At 41.9% G+C, this 21971-nt stretch overlaps 1 protein-coding gene across 1 annotated transcript in view; it reads left to right on the top strand.

Annotated features, from left to right (window-relative positions):
• Window positions 1-253: 253 nt before the first annotated feature.
• Window positions 254-21971, top strand: part of LOC147105141 (uncharacterized) — a 78958-nt gene continuing 57240 nt past the window's right edge. Inside the window, exons 1-7 of the mRNA XM_086011785.1 lie at window positions 254-370; window positions 2045-2144; window positions 2354-2593; window positions 4408-4511; window positions 11069-11214; window positions 14633-14746; window positions 21309-21468. Coding sequence (XP_085867911.1) covers window positions 336-370; window positions 2045-2144; window positions 2354-2593; window positions 4408-4511; window positions 11069-11214; window positions 14633-14746; window positions 21309-21468 — 899 coding nt within the window. The 5' untranslated portion in view covers window positions 254-335. The remainder of the gene's footprint in view (window positions 371-2044; window positions 2145-2353; window positions 2594-4407; window positions 4512-11068; window positions 11215-14632; window positions 14747-21308; window positions 21469-21971) is intronic.

Genomic DNA, 21971 nt, shown 5'->3' with positions numbered 1-21971 from the left:
CCTTTTTCCACAGTTGCTGACTGACCTGTTATTTATTTCCAACATTTTTATTTCGTATTTCCTGCATTTGTAGTTTTTTTTTGCTTTTTATTTGATTTTCCTGCTTCGAAATCATTTTGCGACAAAAAAGGGTTAATCGGAAGATGAGATGTGTTCCAATGTCTGCAGCTACTGCTAGAAACGTTCATTAATGTCCACCAAATAGGTGAGGCGCACAAGGCACGCACAGTGCGTGAAATGCGTAAGGGCCGCGCAGCCCCCGCTTAGCACCATGGGCTCTTTTAAAATGGCGATCCACTCGAACATGGCTGGCGAGTCGGGCCGTGGTCTGTTGGATGTGGCTAGTGCAGAGGGCGACAGCTCGGAGCAGGTACCGTGGGGTCGGGCAACCGAGAAGCCACCTGTCATTCCGGAAGTATTTGTTATTCGGCGAACCGTTGCTTAGTTTAAATTAGGGCCGCGGCTGCGATGTCTGGAGTCGTGAGTGAGAGGTTTTAACGGGAATGTTTACTTCGGCTCCACTCTATCGATGAGGGTTGAACGTGTCTGCGATTAAATAACACCTGTTATAAATGGGAGGGGACAAGGTGGTGCAAGGTCAGAAATGTTTACAATGAGACCCGAAATTCCAGACCCGTCTACACAAGTGTGATTTTTAAGAATCGTGTTTGTCTTGTAGCAAATAACATTAAGGGTCAATCCGGATGTTCTCTGTTTTACAGCACTTCACCTGAATTGTCCTTATCTGGGTAAATTTGTATGCATGTCATACCAAATATTTGTCATAATCGAGAGTTATAAAATTGTTGTTAGAATGTATGTGAGTAACTAGCCGCAACGTGCTTTTGTTGGGTTTGGCTTGGTTGTAATCCTAATCCCAACAGGTTCTTGGTTTGTACTACACCACCTCTGCCATGTTGATGGTTTAATTACTGTAAATAGAAGAAAATAATGAAAAGTTCATAATGATGCTGAAGTATGACTTGCCTTGCAGGTTTACACCTAATCCTAAAATAATTAATTTCCACTAATCTATTCCTGTGGTGGTCATTTGTCAGAAATCAAAATTATTTTGATATTTGAATATTCATTGCATAGTGTTAGGAAACAACATATTATGGAAAATGGGTGGTGGGATCATCTGCACAATTAGATTTATTACATTTTCAAAAAGTGTAGAAAGAATTCTGAAGAATCATCATCAGATGGTGGGCAATTTCTCGAGGTGTTATAATTTAAAAAAATGCATTTTAGTTATAGATTTAAGTTTATGCATTTCATGTTCAATAGTATGAATTCAACACTAGGTTAAGAAATAAGCACACATTGTGCTGACTAACCAACTGGTACTGACAATTCAAGGTACATGTATGGTATGATACATAACACTTTAGTTCCCATGACCGAGAGATTTCAAACCAATCAAGGCCACAGACATGGATTGTAGAATTCAATTGCCAAGACATTAAAAATCCAGCAATCCCATGAATTAAAAACTAAATTTAACTAATTCAGTTAGAAAAAATTAGTGCTCTGGAAATAGTTTGAAATTTACTCAATGAAACATTGTTATTTAGATGTCTTGGATCACACATGTGAACTTTGATATTATGTTTATCTCCATTGGACAACTTTGTATCTGCAAAGTGAATTTGGGACCCATCCATCTGCAGAGAATGTCAATTTGTTCATGCTCATTGTTTAACTCTTGCAAATTGCATTGTATAAAAAAAAAAGCACTCTTTACAAATATAGTTATGTATAACAATCGGCAAGCAAATATTCTTTCTACTAAAGCCAGAGACTTGGCAAGTGCAACAGATATTTATCGTTTTGTTATGGTGTGATATTCCTTCTCCAGAGGTCTGTTTATTTTTATTAAAAATACTGATTGTAGGAGTGCAGTCTTTGTTAAACTACTGTACTAGGAATAATAAGTGTACAGGATCATTTTCATTCATGTGTGTTTGTTTTCTTAATTTGTACTTCTGAAATGCATTTAATTTTGAAGAGAAAATTTTGCTTTGAATTATTGACCTTTCAGGTATATTCTAGGATACCCCATAATGATGCTGAGGTGTACAGATGTGTGTTTGCAAAATATTCGCCACAATAAAAGGGAAATAGTGAAGGAAATGTTTGTTGTAAGTGTGTTTTCCACATTGTTAATGTCACTAAATGATTCAAAGCATTAATATAGACCTGTACTTTGTGCAAAGACAGCAGCAGTGGTGAAACAATAGGGGTCCTTTTATTAGAACATTCTAAATATGGTCATACTATACAGTACTGTCTTGTGGCGTGAAACATTAAATGAGAAGTGCTCACTATTGTGCTCTTTCTTTCTCAGCAGCTGGAAAATGAAAATCGGGGCCAGATGGATTTATATGATGATTTGATTAATGATATAATAGGAGTGCCTTTAAATAATGGATTAAATCCTGCAAAGGACAATTCTAAGCACCTGCTAACGCGCTCATCGAATACTGTAATTGTCCCAATTATTGCTGCCCCATCTAAACGTTGCAGTCCGGTTAAGACTGATGTTCCACTTCCTGTGGAGAAGATTCTGTTGATTGGAAACCTGACATGGGTGAGCATTACTTTTGGTCTCTTTTATATTATGACCACAGGTGTGGTAGGACGTAATATGATCACTTTAAATGTGTTCAGCTTAGAGAATTGATGGCATGTTTCAGGCAGTTCGCTGGCCAACTATTCTTGAGAAAGCTAATTGTGAATAATTAAAATGACTGACATATTAATGCCTGATACAGTATATTACTATAGACTAAGACCTCTTGGTTTATAAAGTAATGGTATTGATTATAATGTTGGTAGAGATGGTCGTGTTGTCAGTGTAGATTTTTAGAGTAGGTAGAAACTGAAGGGACACTGCTTTGCAAAAATTGACATGCTCAGATAGCTTTGAAAATAGAGGGAGACTTTCAGGTTGGTCACCAAGTGGGCATTGCGCTTGTGGCATCTGCCCGACACGGCAGTTGGGCGGCCTGAACCAATTTTGGGTTCGGGCCTCAAACATTTTCTTGGTGAGCTGCGGGCACCAATGTTCCCCAATGGTCTGGATGTCCCCCGCAGCCGGCTCACTGGCTTTTAAATGGAAAAACCGCGCGTGCACGGAAATTTAAATGGGGCGCGCAACTGGTTTAGCTGTCAATTCCAGATCTAGCTGAACCGCATCAAGTGTTATCAGGCTGCACTCTGCTAAAGCTGCACACACTATGCCAATGTCATCCTGGAGAAGAAAGAAGCCCTCTGACTTCATTTCTCCATTACCAACCATCTACTTGAAACACTCTCCCCTCCCTCGTCCTCTCCAACAAGGGCGAGGAGCTCAGACTTCTTTTATCATCAAGACTGAGACCATCTGTTCAGCTGCCTCTTCTGCTTCCCGTTACCAGCAGGCCAAACCTCGCCAACATTTTTTAATAGCTTCTCCCCTATATGCCCTCTCTAAGCTTAACTCATGCACTCGCGACCTCACTCCCACTAAACTGCTGACCACCCAACTTCGCTTCCTGGACCAATGCTGACTGACATTGTAGGTGGTTCCTTCGCCTCGGGTACTGTCACCCTCCCTTTAAATATTCCCATCATCCCCCCCCCCAAAATCCCTCCTCAAAAAACCCTTCCTCGACCGCTCTGTTACAAACAGGCCTTATCTGCTGACTGGCTGCACGCAGTAGCTGGATGATTTTCAACCCAACGAAACCGGCTAGCTGTAGCGGGATGTCCACTGGTGTCCACCAGTGTTCCCTCTAATTTTTTTTGGGAAGTGTTTGACATAAGGAACTTATTCAGATCAACGGCAGTAGAAGTATTGTGGGAAATGTAGGGCCAAAGGCTAGGCAGTTGCGATTTAGAAAGTACCATTGTAAGTGGGTTTTTTTTGGCGGCGCGGGGGTTGGGGGGGCGGGGCAGTGCGGAAGATTCTTTTTTCCCCCCATAAGCAGACACAGAAGGAAGTGGGGATGGAAGAGAGTAGGGAGATATGGGTAGCGAGGGATACAAGGAAGGGGCCTAGATAAATTGGATAGGAAGGACAATTTTCCCTTAGGGGGTCAATAAACAGGGGGCATGTATTTAAAGTAATTGGTAGTAGGATTAGAGGGAAGTTGAGAACTCTTTTCACCCAGAGGATGGTGGGGTGTCTGGAACTTTCTGCCTGAAAGGGTGGTAGAGGCAGAAACCCTCATCGCATTCAAAAAGTACTTGGATGTGCACTTGAAATGCTGCAATCTGAAAGGCTACGGACCAAGAGCTAGAAAGTGGGATTAGGCTAGATAACTTTTTTTTTGGCTGGCACAGACACAGATGGGCTGAATGGCCTCCTCCTATGACGTAAATGCCTGATTCTAATTTTGGCTGTATATTAATTTCTTACAGTGGACATCTGGTGATGACTTAGTAGCTGCCATTCGTTCTGCTGGAATATTTAATGTTGATAAAATCACATTTTATGAAGTTGCAAAAGGTGGTCAATCAAAAGGGTAAGTATAAAAGTTGAGAATACTGGAAAGACAGCAGGTCACTCAGCAGCTGTGAAGAGATCAGGAAACTTAATGTTTTGGGCATACAGGCCTTCAGAACTGAAAAAATGAAAGATGAGCAACTGTTTTAATTGAATCTGAAGAAAGGGGACAGAGTTGAGGGGTGAGAAGGAAGTATTGATGGAATAACATGTAACCTGTTTAAGGATAAGAGATTATTCGATTCTGAGATGGTCCTTATACCATACAATGGAAAGAAGGGCTAGACACTAGAGAACCAAAATGTATGACTCTGCATTAGTTAGTCACAAAGCAGAAAACTGTACATGCTGGAAATTGAGCAAAAACAGAATTACTAGAAACATTAGATCAGTCAGTATCTATGGAGAGAACAGACAAGTTAATGTTTCAGGTGTTAACCCTTCATCAGAACTGGAAGATAGTAGATTATACAGAAACAGGCCATTTGGCCCAGGGGAAAAACGCACGCATGAGAAGTAGAATGACCTGTAAAATGCTTCACTTCCCCATCCCACTCTGACCTTTGTCTTTGGCCTTCTACACTATTCCGTTGAAGCTCCAATGTAAGTTTGAGGAACAGCACCATGTCTTTCTATTAGTCCCTATGCAGCCTTTTGGCCATCATAATGACTTCAATAACTTCAAACCCTAACTATAGCTCCAGTATTCTCGCCAACAAATGCTGGCGATGTAGGTTGGTTTTCCTGGAGGATGGAGGGCAGGGAAGAAATGAATTGGTGCTTGTGCGTACCATCTTTCAGAATGCTGTTGTGGCAGGGCAATCTGCTTCCTTAGGGTCGACCTTTTTTCTTCTCCCAGGATCCTAGGCCACTGGAGCCGGCTCCATATTGCCAGTTTTTTTGTGTTTCCTCTGCTATCTCCTTTATCCCATTTCCTCAGTTATTCATGTGTTCTGTGTCTTGTAAATATTTTTAATTAATTTAATTTCTCTCATATTAATATTACTTCTGCCATCTCCTGTTTTTCCATGTAAGCACTTAACTACTTCCTGCACGTGCATGAGATTGTGTATATCTGTGTGTTTCCTCCCCATTTGGCCCTTCCTTTCCCTTTGTTTTTTTTTAAAGTGCTGTTGATCTATAATATCTTCCAGTTTTAATGAAGGGTTCACACTTGAAAGGTTAATTTATCTATTCTCAACAGGTGCTGCTGGACCTGTAGTGTTTCCAGCATTTTCTGTATTTATTTCAGATTTCCAGTATCTGAAATATTTCTGGTTTGACTTGCACTTCTGTTATTGGCTGCACACCTGGACATAAGCAACTTAACGTCTGGCGACACGACAGCAATGTAGAGCCAAATTTCTGTGGGTCTTGCATTCTGCTATTGGATTATCTGACTTCTCCTTTGGTCTGCTAAGCATGTTGGAGGTAATTATGGAGTTAACCATTGTAACTGTATCTGAACACAATCATGATGACGCATGGAAACTGCTAAGCATTGATACCCAGGTCTGCTTCATAGAGAAAGCAGATTATGTGTAGGATAGCATAATGTGTATCGTATCATTTCTGAAACTTTTATAGAAAAAGAAACATAAAAAATAATAGGAGCGGGAGTCGGCCATTCAATATGATCATGGCTGATCCTCTATCTCAATACCATATTCCTGCTCTCCCCATATCCCTTGATGCCATTTGTGTCTAGAAATCTATCTATCTCCATCTTAAATATATTCAGTGACTTGGCCTCCACAGCCTTCTGTGGTAGAGAATCCCACAGGTTCACCACCCTCTGAGTGAAGACATTTCTCCTCATCTCAGTCCTAAATGTCCTACCCAGTATCCTGAGACTGTGACCCCTCATTCTAGACCCCCCAGCCAGGGGAAACATCCTCCCTGCATCCAGTCTGTCTAGCCCTGTCAGAATTTTATACGTTTCGATGAGAATCCCTCTCATTCTTCTAAACTCTAGTGAATACAGGCCTAGTCGACCCAATCTCTCCTCATACGACAGTCTTGCCATCCCAGGAATCAGTCTGGTGAACCTTTGCTGCACTCCCTCTATGACATCCTTTCTTGGGTAAGGAGACCAAAACTGCACACAGTACTCCAGGTGTGGTCTCACCAGGCCCTGTACAACTAGGAAGACATTCTTGCTCCTGTACGCCAATCCTCTTGCAATGAAGGCCAACGTACCATTTGCCTTCCTAACTGCTTGCTGCACCTGCATGTTTGCTTTCAGTGACTGGTGTATGCTGATCATTATGACCATTTAAAGGTAACAATGCAACTTTAAGGTAAACAGAAACCCTTGCGTTTGGAGCACTGCATTTAGACTATTTGGTATTGCCACTCCCAAACCCACTACATCTAATTCTGCCCACAGCAGTAGGCGATGAATTCTGAATTCCTCGTTATCGTCTGTAAATGGTTCGGCTCTGCCCTGAATAGCTCTCTCTTTTTCCTGAATTGTCCTATAGAATAGATTAATTTTGATGGCTTAAGCAATCCATACATAAACCGGTTTTTAAAATTGCTGTAGTTTAGAGTATTGGCTGGCCGTAATTCCAAGCAGTAATAGGTTGCTCCCCCAAATTCACCATAAAGCTTATTTTTAACAATGCAACCACGTGTTTCCACCCCTCGCCCTTCCTTCTTTCCTAAAATTTGCATTTACAGTTTATACTCTTTCCCAAGTGCAACACCTGTTTCTCCTTGTCCAAACACAGGTACATTTATTTTTAAGATTTTGTTTTTAGGAGAAACAGCTACCTGCCTTTACTTTTTTTTTTTTTTTTTTAAAATCGCATCTAGCTTAATTTTGTAATGTGGAACACTGCAAATTGGGAGGCAGGTGGCATTGGCCCTGGCACCAGCGGGATCAAAAGTTAGGCATATATGGGTCTGGAAAAGACCATTGCTGCCTATCTGGTTAGTCCTAAAAAGATCAAAAAATAAAGTATGAACTCTCTCTTATTACCTTCCTTCCCCCCAGCATAATCATGTTTTTTGCCCCAAAAAAACCCTATCTAGTTCCCTCTTAAATTCACTGACATTATTTGTTTCCACTGTCTTTCCCCTGGGCAATGTTTTGCACATTTGTGATGTAATGAAGGGGTAATATCCATTGGTGGGGAACCTCGCCTGTCACCAGTGCATATTGCAAAATCGCATTTGAATTACCTGCGATTTTACATCCATTGATTTCAGTGGATGGAAAATCGTGGGAATGAACCTGCAATTTTACCGTATGCTCTGATGGTGGGCCAGCTGCTGAGGTAAGGTCTTGTGTAGCTGGTAGCAACCCCAAAGTAAACTGCCAAGTTCATTGAGGCCAGCTGCCAGGAGACATCTGAACTAAGAATTCGGAGCAGCAGTAGGCCATATGGCACCGTGAGCCTGCTCTGCCATTCAATAAGATCATGGCTGATCTTCGATCTCAACAGAAAGCGAATGGTTGTCTTTGGACTGGAGGAAGGCATACAGTGGTGTTGCTCAGGGGTGGGTACTAGGACCACTGCTTTTCTTGATATATATTAATGACTTGGACTTTGGTGCTCAGGGCACAATTTCAAAATTTGCAAATGATACAAAACTTGGAAGTATAGTGAACAATGAGGAGGATAGTGATAGACTTCAAGAGGACACAGACAGGCTGGTGGAATGGGCAGTCATGTGGCAGATGAAATTTAACGTAGAAAAGTGCATAGTGATGCATTTTCACAGAAATCACAGAAACCTCACAGTACAGATAGAGGCCATTTCAGCCCATCGAGCCTGCACCGACACATATCCCTCCCAATCCCCGGAACCCCTACACCAACACATATCCCACCCTATCCCCGTAACCCCGCGTATTTAATCCCCCTAACACTAAGGGTCAATTTTTATCATAGCCAATCAACCTAACCTGCACATTTTGGTAGGAAGAACGAGGAGAGGCAATATAAACTAAAGGGTTCAATCCTAAAGGGGGCGCATGAAAAGTGAGACCTGGGGGTATATGTGCACAAATCGTTGAAGGTGGCAGGGCAGGTTGAGAAAGCGGCTAAAAAAGCATACGGGATCCTGGGCTTCATAAATCAAGGCATAAGAGTACAAAAGTAAGGAAGTTATGATGAACCTTTAAAACATTGGTTTGGCCTCAACTGGAGTATTGTCCAATTCTGGGCACCGCACTTAAGGAAGGATGCAGAAAAGATTTACAAAAATGGTAAAATGCTTCCAGGGATGAGGGACTTCAGTTATGTGGATAGACTGGAGAAGCTGGGGTTGTTCTCCTTAGAGCAGAGAAGGTTGAGAGGAGATTTGATGGAGGTGTTCAAAATCATGAGTGGTCTAGACAGTAGAAGAGCAACTGTTCCCATTGGCGGAAGGGTCGAGAACCAGAGGACACAGATATAAGGTGATTGGCAGAAGAACCAAAGGCGACAAGAGGGAAAACTTTTTTACGCAGTGTGTGTTTATGACCTGGAATGCACTGCCTGAAAGGATGGTGGAGGCAGATTCAATCGGGCTTTCAAAAGGGAATTGGATAAGTACCTGAAGGGGAAAAATTTGCAGGGCTACAGGGAAAGGGCAGGGAAGTGGGACTAGCTGAAGTGCTCTTGCAGAGAGCCGGCATGTGCTCGACAGGCTGAATCGCCTCCTGTGCTGTAACCATTCTGTGATTCAAGCTCCACTTTCTTGCCTGATCTCCATATCCCTTGTTTCCCCTGGAGTCCAAAAATCTACCTATCTCAGCCCTGAATATACTCAACGAATCAGCATCCACAACCCTTTGGGGTAGAGAATTCCAAAGATTCACAACCCTCAGCAGAAATTCCTCCTCATCTCGGTCTTAAATTGCCGACCCCTTCTCCTGAGACTATGTCCACTAGTTCTAGACACTCCAGCCAGGGGAAACAACCTCTCAGCATCTACCCTGTCAACCCCCCCCTCAGAATCTTATTTTTGAATGCAATCACCTCTCATTCTTCTAAACTCCAGTGTATAGGCCCAGTTAACATGCAGCTAGCCAGAGCAAAGGCATTGTACTACCAAAAATCTGGTCTAAATATAAAAGAATCTAGACACCGTTCAGGTTTACTGGGCCATAATTTGCTGTGGCAGGGCATCCAATGTCATCTGCCATTCGATTAGAGATTGGATTAAGAGAGCAATAAAGAGACAGAAAGGAAAAGCCACTTACACTGTTTCAATGAAGCTCAATGTAAGCTCGAGGAACATCACCTCATCATTCTATTGGGTACATTATAGCCTTCCGGACTCAACAATGCCCCCATTTTTTCCCCAGACAGCAGCTGTTGCTGATGATTCTGATAATCCCATTTACACCTCCTCTGGACCCATCTGTTTTTTTTTAAAACTTGTCCAATTACCATCTCCTTTCACCTTGCACCCTCATCCCTTTTGTCGCTTAATCTCTCCTGCCTTCCACCCAGAGTTTCCCTTTTGTTCTTTCCTCCCCTCCCCCCTGCTCTGATGATGGGCCAGTTGCTGATGTATGGTCTTGTATAGCTGGAAGCAACCCCAAAGTTTCCCTGCCTCTGTACTTAAAAACGTGTTGCATCGCTAACTTTTTCCAGTTCTGACGATAGGTCATCGACCTAAAATGTTAAGTCCGTTTCTCTCTACTCAAATGCTGCTTGACCTGCTGAGTATTTCCAGCATTTTCTGTTTCTATTTCAGATTTCCAGCATCTGCAGTATTTTGTTTTTGTAAAAAAACTTATTTAAAACTTGCCATTTTTAAAATCTCACCAACAATTAATACCTGAAGGATTGAGACTCCATACTAGTTAATTTTCAGTGCCAGAGGTTGATTGGCAATAATTAACACTCAGGGTTGTTAAAAGGATACTTGGACTTGACAACTTAATTTTCGGTGGCGAGTTCAGTTTGTATCTACCGTGAAATACAGCAACTTCATGTCATTCAGTGCATTTCAGTGGTGAGGCAGACAGCGAGATGCCATTTTGGTAAACCTAACTGCAGAGTGGTGCAAATCAGAGAGCAACTTCTGGATAGCCGTGTTTAACTGCGTACCTGCCCCTCGCCTGAAATTGTTGTATCATTTATGCAGAAATAACGGCGCGTGCCATAAGTCTCACCGTTATTATGATAGCAAATTCTGGCCCGTTAAATACTGCCTGAACAACTTGCATTTATATAGCGTCTGTAACATAGAAAAAATGTCCCAAGGTGCTTCATAGATTTCTAATTGGCTCAGCATCCATTTATCTCCAAAGGATCAGATTTTAGGAGGGGTGCGTTATAAGGAAGGGTTTGGGCTTGGGTAGTGATTTCCAGAACATGGGGCCAAAGGCGCGGCTCCCAGTGGTGGGGCAAAAGTGGGGGGGGGGGGGGGGGCGAGGGGGGGAAATGCACGAAAGGCCAGAGTTGGAGGAATGAGAAGCAGAGAATGTGTGTTGGGAACTCCGCTTGGGTCATGCACACATCTTAAAATGAAACATTGCTCTGTCTCTTATGCTCTAAGCAGCAAAAAAGAGGGGCACTATTGTCACGGAATTACTTATTTTGGATTAAAAGTGTACCTAATTGTCTGTTGTAGGTTTGTCAGTGTGAATTTGTCTTCGGATTGGGATATGAACAGACTGTTAGAGATGCTTCCAAAGAAAGAAGTTCATGGAAGGACCCCTGATGTTCGGCACTTCACCACAGCAAACCACCAGTATTTTGAAAAACAGTTCATAAATGGTGAGTTTTCTGAATGCTAAACATTTTGAAGTTCTAGTCAACTAGCAGTTTCAGGAGTCTGGCTGATAGAACTAAAAGCTCTATAGCCTAGTCTATAATAATGTTAGACTTACTGTCATACTTACTGTTTTATTTATGTTAGCAAGGTGAGTCATTTTACCTGAAAATCTACCTTACAGCCACAGTATTTAGTTCTTCTCTTAGCACAGTGATAGGGTTGCAGCCCATCTGGCCTACATTTTATATGGCTGAGTTTTTAAATTAAAAAATATATATATATATAATTCTAATAGACAGGATTGTCACTTCTCTGAAACTAAAATGAGTCAAAAATAAATGTAGAAAGTTCTCAATGTTCAGTTGGTAACGCACTCATTGCAGGGACAGAGTTTGTTGTTTTGACATCCATGTGAGAACTTTGAATAGATTGTAGATTGACACTTCTGTGTAATACTTAGGGAGTGCTGCATTGTCAGAGGCTCTGAATTTATTAAACCAAGGCCTTGTCTGCTTCTTAAGCTGGGAATTGAAAGAAAACATGGCGCAGTTTGTAAAGAAAGGGCATTTTCCTGATGCCTTGACTGACACCCCTCCCTCAACCAGTACCAATAAGAATCAACTGATATCTCGCTGCTGTTTATGGAATGCTGCTATTGTAGAATGGTTGCTCTGTCTGCCTACATAAGATGCTGCATTCCAAAAGAAATGTACTGTATGAACCACTGAGAAATATTGACAATGTGATAAAGCAATATATAGTATGTCTTTAATTGTGGCTTAACACTGGGCTGGAATTGTACTGCACCTGTTGTAAAGCCCAACCAATGTGAAACTAGCCAATAGAGGTTGACTTCTAAATCTTGCTCTCTGAATTAATTGTTCAGCCTTGCAAGTTATGCTGCTTTTGCACTAATTATACCTAGGAAGCTATGTACAATGTTGGCTCTGATTTAATGCAAGATTAGAAGTTCTCCAGCTTGTGTTTGAAGGTTCCACAGGAGAATTGCAAGAACCAATCTGACTGGTTCAAGCCATATAATATCACCTCTATACTGTAGAGGGAGTTGGACACTAGAAGACCTCCAGGACAGCAATCTCTGGCTTGCTTCCCATGCCACGTGCTGGGCAGGTTAAAGAATGGAAGATTAGGCAGCTCAAGGTGTGGCTGCAGAGGTGCTTCAGGAGGAAAGGATTCACCAGTTTGGGGAGAAAGAGCAGGATTAATTTAAACTGTTGGAGTAGAAGCAGAAGGCTTAGTTGAAATAAATAGTGAAAAAATATTACCAGATAGTGAGGAGAAAAATGTTTTCAAGTTGAGGGGAAAAATATTGCAGCAGGGACAAGGGATATCAAATTAAATGAGAAAACTAGCAACAATAATAAAAGGTTAATGTTACAAAAAATTGGAGTCAGCATTGAGTACCTGTAGTATGTTTGTGAATTCACAAAGCATCGAGCAAAATGGGAGAATTGGATGTATTAATAAATATGAAGGCATATGATCTAGTAGCCATAGAGATCTGTCTTGGGTTTAGACAGGACTGGGAACTTTCTCTCTCCTGAACATGTTAACAACCAGGAATAATGAGGGGGAACAACGTGATGGGGGTAACAGTATTAAGGATTCTATCATAACCTAACCCTCTAGAACAACCTTATTTTCTAGTGCTAAGACAGAATCCAGTTGAGGAGTAGGAAGAGAAATGGTCAATTCTGGATCTGCATTGCAGGTTATTAAACAGTGGAAATGAGATAAACACAAACACACAAACCCCACAGTGCAGATAGAGGCCATTTCGGCCCATCGAGCCTGCACCGACACATATCCCACCCGATCCCCATAACCCCCACATATCCCACCCTATCCCCGTAACCCCACGCATTTAATCCCCCTAACACTAAGGGTCAATTTATCATAGCCAATCAACCTAACCCGCACATCTTTGGACTGTGGGAGGAAACCGGAGCAAACCCACGCAAACACGGGGAGAATGTGCAAACTCCACACAGACAGTCACCCGAGGCCGGATTTGAACCCGGGTCCCTGGCGCTGTGAGGCAACAGTGCTAACCACTTATGCAGAAAGTTCAAAGATATTTTATCACAAGGGCGCAATAATATTGGGAGATTTTAACTATTCTAAGATGGGCTGGGATAAAGGTATATGTGATCAAGGTGGGGAGTGCTTTTTAGAATGTATGGAAGATTGCTTCCTAGGTCAATGTTTTTAGTAAAACAAGATGAGAAACATTTGCTTGATTTGGTTCTTGGAAATAATGAGAGACAAATAACATGGGAGAATAGGAGAGCATATGGAAAATAATTGCTGCAACATAGTTGAGCTCAAAATAGAACAGGATAATGATGAAGAGCCAAAGATAAGAGTGCAGGACTGGAAAATGACAATCTTCAATGAGGTGTGAAGGCATCTGACCCAGGAAAATTTAGCAAACAGCAGTGAGGAATCCTCTGAGATGGATAGAGTACAAAATAGATATATTTATATAAAGACTAGCTGGGGGGGCCCGGCGTTGCCAGGGCTTTTTTGGGCCGCGGGGTTTACGGCTGGGCGCTGCCGCTCCCCCGCTCTGTCACTCTGTCCCTCTGTCCCTCCCTGCACACCCCCCCCCCCCCCCGCGCTCCCTTATAGGCATAATGAAAATAAGGGGGGGGGGGGGGGGATAAATGGTAAAACATTAAAATGAGTGAAAAAGCTGGAGATTTAGGGGTTAAGATGCACAAATCTTTAAAACGGGAGAAATAAGTTCATAACTTTTTTTTTAAGTAAATGGGACACTAGGCATATATAGAGTACAAAAATCAAGAGGTAATGCTAAACCTGTACAAATCAGTAGTTCGGCTACATTTAAGAAAAAAAAACTTGCATTTATATAGCACCTTTCACAACCTCAGGAAGTCCCAAAGTGCATAACCACCAGTGAAGTACTTTTTGAAGTGTAATCACTGTGGTAATGTAGGAAACATGAAATTTGCACACAGCAAGGTCCTTCAAACGGGAAAGAGGCTGACCAGAATTTTTTTTTGTGATATTGGTTGAGGGATAATTATTGCCCAGGACACCGGGGATAACTCCCCTGCTCTTCTTTGAATAGTGCCATGGGATCTTTTACATCCACCTGAGAGGGCAGACGGGACCTCCGTTTAATGTCTCATTTGAAAGACAGCACCTCCAACAATGCAGCACTCCATGAGTACTGTACTGAATTGTCAGCCTAGATTATGTGCTCAAGTCTCTGGATGGCATCTTAAAGGAAAGTAGATAATTATTTTAAGCAGAGGAAGATACAGGACCATCAGGAGAGCAGGGAAGCGTGATTAGTTTTGGATTGCTGGTTGTATTTCTCTTGCTATTAAAAAAGGTGTCTATTCCATCAGTACAATGTTCTATATCTTACAGCAATGGAAAAATCAAAGTTGCATTCAGCACAGAATTATATTTCTGATGATTCTTCTGATGAAAATGAAAGCCAATCTGATACTGTATCTGATCCTCCAAAAGAAGCAAATCAAGGTGTGTATAACCCATTATTATATTCTCATACAGTTGTGTTTTTACTTCCCCGCCCAATCTTTTCATTAGTTTCCACTCACTGATTACTCTCCCTCTCCTGATGGCATTGGCTGCTTGCTGGCCTTTGCTTCTACAAATACTCTCCTGATGGCATTGGCTGCTTGCTGGCCTTTGCTTCTACAAATACTGGTGGTTACCTCCACTGCATTGGCCAAATTGGTCATTATTTGTGGGTGAGCATTGACTATGGATGTTCAAAGGCTATTTAGTCCTGGGAGTATCGCAGCAGAGCACAATCCTGCCCTCCTCCAACCTTCACACGTGCTGATGGACAGTGATTCAGAGTGGGAACATTGGCTCATTTTGCCCTTCCTTGATTAGGTGCTTAGACCAATTATACCAGAGCACTTACGTCCTGGCTAGGATCAGTTTACTGAGCATGGAGCAGGGATTAACCCTGGTATTTCCCTCGTTCGCCTAGCTACTCGCTGGATAAAATTGTGGATATTTTTTCCCACCCACCTAGTCTCGTGAGTTCAATACCATAGTCAACTGTTGTGTGATTGAATAGCAGGAATAGTGCTTTGGGTGGCCAATCTGCCCATCAACCTCTCCCTGCCTCACAAGAAAGTGGAAGATGGCAATCGTTAGATTTCATTCAGTAATAGCCAAGAGGTAATGAAACCAAACAGTAGCAAACAAATCTGAATGTCTTGAATGCGAGATCATTTGGAAGATTTTGAACATAAGATGGCATGGAATTAGAAAAGATTAGAATTAATGAGCCCAATAACCACATTTTTTTAGAACATAAGTAGGAGCAGGAGTAGGCCATACGGCCCCTCGGGCCTGCTCCGCCATTCAATAGGATCATGGCCAATCCGAACCTAGACTCGCGTCCACTTCCCTGCCCGCTCCCCGTAACCCCGAATTCCCTTATCAGCTAGGAATCTGTCTATCTCCGTTTTAAATTTATTTAATGTCGCAGCTTCCACAGCTCTCTGGTAGCAAATTCCATAGATTTACTACCCTCTGAGTGAAGAAGTTTCTCCTCATCTCAGTTTTGAAACGGCAGCCCCTTATTCTAAGATTATGCCCCCTAGTTCTAGTCTCACCCATCAGTGGAAACATCCTCCCCGCATCCACCCGATCAAGCCCCCTCACAATCTTATGTTTCGATAAGATCACACCTCATTCTTCTGAATTCCAATGAGTAGAGGCCCAACCTTTCCTCATAAGTCAACCCCCTCATCTCCGGAATCAACCGAGTGAACCTTCTCTGAACTGCCTCGAGAGCAAGTATATCTTTTCTTAAATATGGAAACCAAAACTATGCAATATTCCAGGTGTGGCCTCACCAGTACCCTGTATAACTGAAGCAAGACTTCCCTGCTTTTATACTCCATCCCCCTTGCAATAAAAGCCAAGATTCCATTGACTTCATGATCACCTGCTGTACCTGCACACTAACCTGTGTTTCATGCACCAGGACCCCCAGATCCCTTTGTGCTGTAGCACTTGCAGTTTCTCTCCATTTAGATAATAACTTGCTCTTTGATTTTTTCTGCCAAAGTGCATAACCTCACACTTTCCAACATTATATTCCATCTGCCAAATTTCTGCCCACTCACTTAGCCTGTCTATGTCCTTTTGCAGGTTTTTTATGTCCTCCTCACTCACTGCTTTCCCTCCCATCTTTGTACCGTCAGCAAACTTGGATATGTTGCACTTGGTCCCCTCCTCCAAATTGTTAATAGATTGTGAAGAGTTGGGTCCCAGCACTGACCCCTGCGGAACACCACTAATTACTGATTGCCAACCCGAGAATGAACCATTTATCCCAACTCTGTTTTCTGTTAGATAGCCAATCTTCCACCTATGCCAGTATATTACCCCCAATCCCGTGATTTTTTATCTTGTGCAGTAATCTTGTGTGGCATCTTGTCAAATGCCTTTTGGAAGTCCAAATACACCACATCCACTGGTTCCCCTTTATCCACCCTGTTTGTTACGTCCTCAAAGAATTCGAGCAAATTTGTCAAACATGACTTCCCCTTCATAAAACCATGCTGACTCTGTCCGATTAAATTATGCTTATCCAAATGTCCTGTTACTGCTTCCTTAATAATGGACTCCAACATTTTACCAACCACAGATGTTAGGCTAACTGGTCTATAGTTTCCAGCCTTTTGTCTACCTCCCTTTTTAAATAAGGGCATTACATTAGCAGTTTTCCAATCTGCTGGGACCTTTCCTGAAACCAGGGAGTTTTGGAAAATTACCACCAATGCATCCGCAATCCCTACCGCTACTTCTCTCAAGACCCTAGGATGTAAGCCATCCGGTCCAGGGATTTATCTGCCTTAAGTCCCATTATCTTACCGAGTACCATCTCCTTAGTGATTTTAATCGTGTTTAGCTCCTCCCCCCCATAGCCCCGTTTGTCCAGTGTTGGGATATTTTTAGTGTCCTCTACTGTAAAGACTGATACAAAATATTTGTTCAGCGTTTCTGCCATCTCTATGTTCCCCACTACTAATTTCCCAGTCTTGTCCTCTAAGGGACCAACATTCACTTTAGCCACCCTTTTTCTTTTTATATAACTGTAGAAACTCTTGCTATCTGTTTTTATATTTTTTGCTAGCTTACTTTCATAATCTATCTTCCCTTTCTTAATTAATCTTTTAGTTATTCTTTGCTGGCTTTTAAATGCTTCTCAATCTTCTATCCTCCCACTAGATTTGGCTACTTTATATGCCCTTGTTTTCAGTCGGATACTATCTTTTATTACTTAGCCACGGATGGCCGTCTTTTCTTTACGCCCCTTTTTCCTCAGTGGAATAAATTTTTCTTGAAAGTTGTGAAATATCTCCTTGAATGTACACCACTGCTCATGTACCGTCTTACACCTGAATCTCTTTTCCCAGTCCACTTTAGTCAACTCTGCTCTCATACCTTCATAGTCTCCTTTATTTAAGCTTAGTATGCTGGTTTGAGATCCAACACTCACCCTCCAACTGAATTTGGAATTCAACCATGTTATGGTCACTCATTCCAAGGGGATCCTTTACTAGGACATTTTTTATTAATCCTGTCTCGGTACACAGGACCAGATCTAAGATTGCCTGCCCCCTGGTTGGTTCAGTAACATACTGCTCAAGGAACCTGTCCCTAATGCACTCTATGAACTCTTCCTCAAGGCTGCCCTGCCCAATTTGATTTGTCCAGTCAATATGAAAGTTAAAATCTCCCATGATTATCGCTGTTCCCTTATTACAAGCCCCAACTATTTCCTGATTTATACTCCGACCAATATAGAGTTGCAACTGTTAGGAGGCCTATAGACTACGCCCACTAGTGACTTTTTCCCCTTATTATTCCTTATCTCCACCCAAACTGTTTCACTATCTTGATCCTTTGACCCAATATCATTTCTCAGTATTGCAGTGATTCCATCCTTTATTAACATAGCCACCCCACCTCCCTTTCCTTCCTGTCTGTGTCTGTCCTTCCTAATAGTCAAATATCCCTGGATGTTTAGTTCCCAGTCATGGTCACCTTGCAGCTATGTTTCTGTAATGGCCACCAGATCATACTCGTGTAGTTATTTGTACCGTCAACGTCTATTTTGTTATGAATGCTGCGTGCATTCAGATAAAGATCTTTTAAATATGTTTTGTGACAATTTATTCCTGCTTTTACCCCCTTTACCTTTATATATTCTGTCCCTTCCTGACACACTCTGGTTTTTAATTCCCCCACTGCTACCTTGCTCTATTGCCTTCTCCGCTGACATTTTTATTTTTCGCTCTCTTGAAGCCTCCCCCCACTAATTAGTTTAAAGCCCTCTCTACAGCCCTAGTTATTTGATTCGCCAGGATTCTAGTCCCAGCACTGGCCAAGTGAAGTCCGTCCCAACGGAACAGCTCTCTCCTGTCCCAGTACTGGTGCCAGTGTCCCAAGAAGCAAAACCCATTTCTCCCACACCAGTCCTTGAGCCACGCATTTAACTCTGATTTTATTTACCCCAGCCAAATTTGCTCATGGCTCAGGTAGTAATCCAGAGATTATTACCCTTGTGGTTCTGCTTTTTAATCTGGCCCCTAGCTGCTCATACTCTCTCAGCAGAACCTCTTTCCTTGTCCTATCTATGTCATTGGTAGCAACATGGACCACAACAACTGGATCCTTCCCCCTCCCACTCCAAGTTTCTCTCCAGCCCAGGAGGAGAGGTCCTTAACCCTGGCACCGGGCAGGCAACACAACCTTCGGGACTCTCGCTCTCGGCTGCAAAGAACCCTATCTATCCCCCTAATGATACTATCCCCTACCACTACAACATTTCTTTTGACTCCCCCCACTTGAATGGCCCCTCGTTCCACAGTGCTGTGGCCAGGCTGCTCATCCTCCCTGCAGTCCCCGTTCCCACAGGGAGTAAGAGCCTCAAACCTGTTGGACAAGAAAGAGCAAGGGCTGCGGCTCCTCCAACACTACCTCCTGGATCCCCGTACCTGCCTCACTCAATCACTCCCTCCTGTCCCTGACCACGGTCTACATCTGAATTAGTTAATCTAATTGGTGTGACTACTTCCTGGAACAGAGTCCAGGTAACTCTCCCCCTCCCTGATGTGTCGCAGCATTTGAAGCTCAGACTCCAGCTCATCAACACAGAGCCAGAGTGCTAACTGCTCAATGAACTTACTGCAAATGTGATCACCGTGAGCATCAATGGTGTCATGTCCACCAGCTCCCACATATTGCAGCAGTAACACATCACCTGCTCTCCCATTCTATGTAATTAATTAATTAAATTAAATTAAATTGATTATTTTTAAATACCCTCTGCCCCAATTCTAGGTGATGAATATCACACTTCTATTTAATTGAACTGACCAACTTATAAAAGGTTTAAAAGGGAAGGAAAAGTACTCACCTACCAGCTTGGCTGTGATGTCACTTTTGAATTCTGACCTCCCCTTGGAATGTTGCCTGTGGAGCCTGTTTAGGCTGCCTCGCCTCACTGCTCTGACTCACTGCTCTGACTCGACTCAACACCCGCTGCTGCTCCCGGCTGCCTCGACTGGGCCTCGCCTCTCTGCTCCGTCTCCGCAATGTCTGCTAATCCTTTGGCTGGCAGGGAAAACAAGGCCAGGAACAAAACAGAAGCAGCACCTGACACCCCACTTACCCAAACTCTTAGCACTTTGTGCTGCTTGTACGAGCACCGGTCTTTTTATACTGTTTGTAGCCAAATGAGTGAAACCCTTGCTGATTGGTTAGTAGCCAAATGAGTCACCCCTGCTGATTGGTTAGAGAACTGGTTTTCACTGCCTGCCAATTAACTCCTACTGCAGTGTTACCTTGTTCCTCTTAAACCAACAGAATCCCAAATATTTAACTTTTCCCTTTACTTAAACTAATTAGGTAATCTTATCAAGAAACTACTGGCAATTGTCACTAACAATTTGCACCACTCCAAATGATTTAAAGAGAAATAACCATTACAGAACTCTCTCACTTACTCAAACTCTCAGCACTCAATATGTGCAATTTGTCTTATTGTGTATTATACTCAACTAATTAGTTTCCTAAAAAAGAAATCGGCCAAAATGTTAATAAATGTGCCTGTATAGAATTAGTATTCTGGACTAACACAATTGAGCAGTGGCACTTGCGGACTCAGCAATTTCCATATTGGAATGACTTGTTAATTCTAAGGACATTCCGCTGCAAATAGAACCTCCCTGAATCTGTGGCACATGATATTTTTAAATGGCCATCTATCAGCAACTAAATAATTCATTGAATTTACACACATTTCATTTTCACTGAATTTGTGCAAACATCTGGACTTTTTTTTATTTAAAAAAAGCCAAATTTAAGAGCTGGTTAAAAACAGACATTCTTTTCTTCTCCCAAAATAGCATGACTCTGCTTGCATGGAATTAGCTTTTGTGAAAAACTTACTTGGCACACTGCTGATAGATGCACTTACTGCAAGATATTGATAATTTAATGTCTGCTCCTCACTCCCTTAGTAGCAATATCCCTGGTACTTTTGTATGTTGGATTAATGATGGTGATATCAAACCATGATGGAGTTAAAATAAATTAGCTTTTAAACATTTGGTGGTGTAACCTCGGCATTGCTGTCAGGTGAGATTGACTTTCCGTGCAAGGGTGTTCCCAGATGCTACTAATGCAGTATATCTAGCCTGTGATCTGTATTTGTGGAAATCAGTAAGTGTTTTCCCACGAGCTGTGTTTAAATTGCCAGGCAGTGTTGGATGGATGTAACCAGAGTAAGTGAAATTGATGAGCTGAGAAGTTTATTTGGTTGAATGCTATACCCTGGGAGTTTTGAGTTAATATAATATATAGAGCTGAAGGTTCTATCTAGCTAAAGATTATTTATGTGAAATTGTTGGAATATTTTAAAACATTAGCAAAAATTTGGGAATATCGTTATCTGAAGTATAGATGAAGAACTATTCTATGCTTAAGGTTACATTTGGCCAGTTTTCCACTGAATTTTTGTTGCAAGACTTAATTTCATTGGCAGAACCAGCTACGAACATCCCAGGTCCGGTTCTTAGCGGATGTAGACAAAGTCAGACATTACAAGCTGCTTGTGTTGATCCTGCGACCTTCATAACACCAGATAGTAACACGACTTCACCTGTGTATAATACATGCTATACGGATTACAGAATACCAGGAAGGTGAGAATTTGGATGCATTTTTATGTGTTAAATTTGTTTATCACCTAACATATTTTTACAGAATTGGGTTAATCAGATTAAATTCATAAAAACTGGAGAGCATTGTTGCTTTCAAACATAATTCTCATTCAATTTCAGAACCATTCTCTTGTCTAGTCAATCCGTGTTGAAAAATTTGTGCACAAACTCAGGATTTTATAAATTGTCAAGTTAGAGACATGGTTGATTTAGCATGGAATGGCTCCTGTTCATGTACATATTTAGTTTTGTCAAAATGAGTTAGTTACATGTGTAGTGAACCTCTATATGGTCAGTACAGCTTTGCAACAGTTGGACCAGTGCTTGATAGGTTGATGCTAAGCCAAAGTTTGATCATTTTACAAAACAGGAACACAAATCTCCCTCTTCAAAATGCTGGCCTGTTTTTATTGAAAATTGTTTTTGTGCTTGTATTTGATGAATGTAATTGTGAACATAGCTGATAAACATTAGGAAATGACAAT

This window comes from Somniosus microcephalus, chromosome 18 (genome assembly GCF_052327205.1).
Source record: "Somniosus microcephalus isolate GS21.2 chromosome 18, FLI_Smic_1.0, whole genome shotgun sequence".
In the NCBI taxonomy this organism is placed as follows: Eukaryota; Metazoa; Chordata; class Chondrichthyes; order Squaliformes; family Somniosidae; genus Somniosus; species Somniosus microcephalus.
Note: the sequence above shows the minus strand (reverse complement) of the source record. Positions and strands in the feature narration are given on the sequence as shown.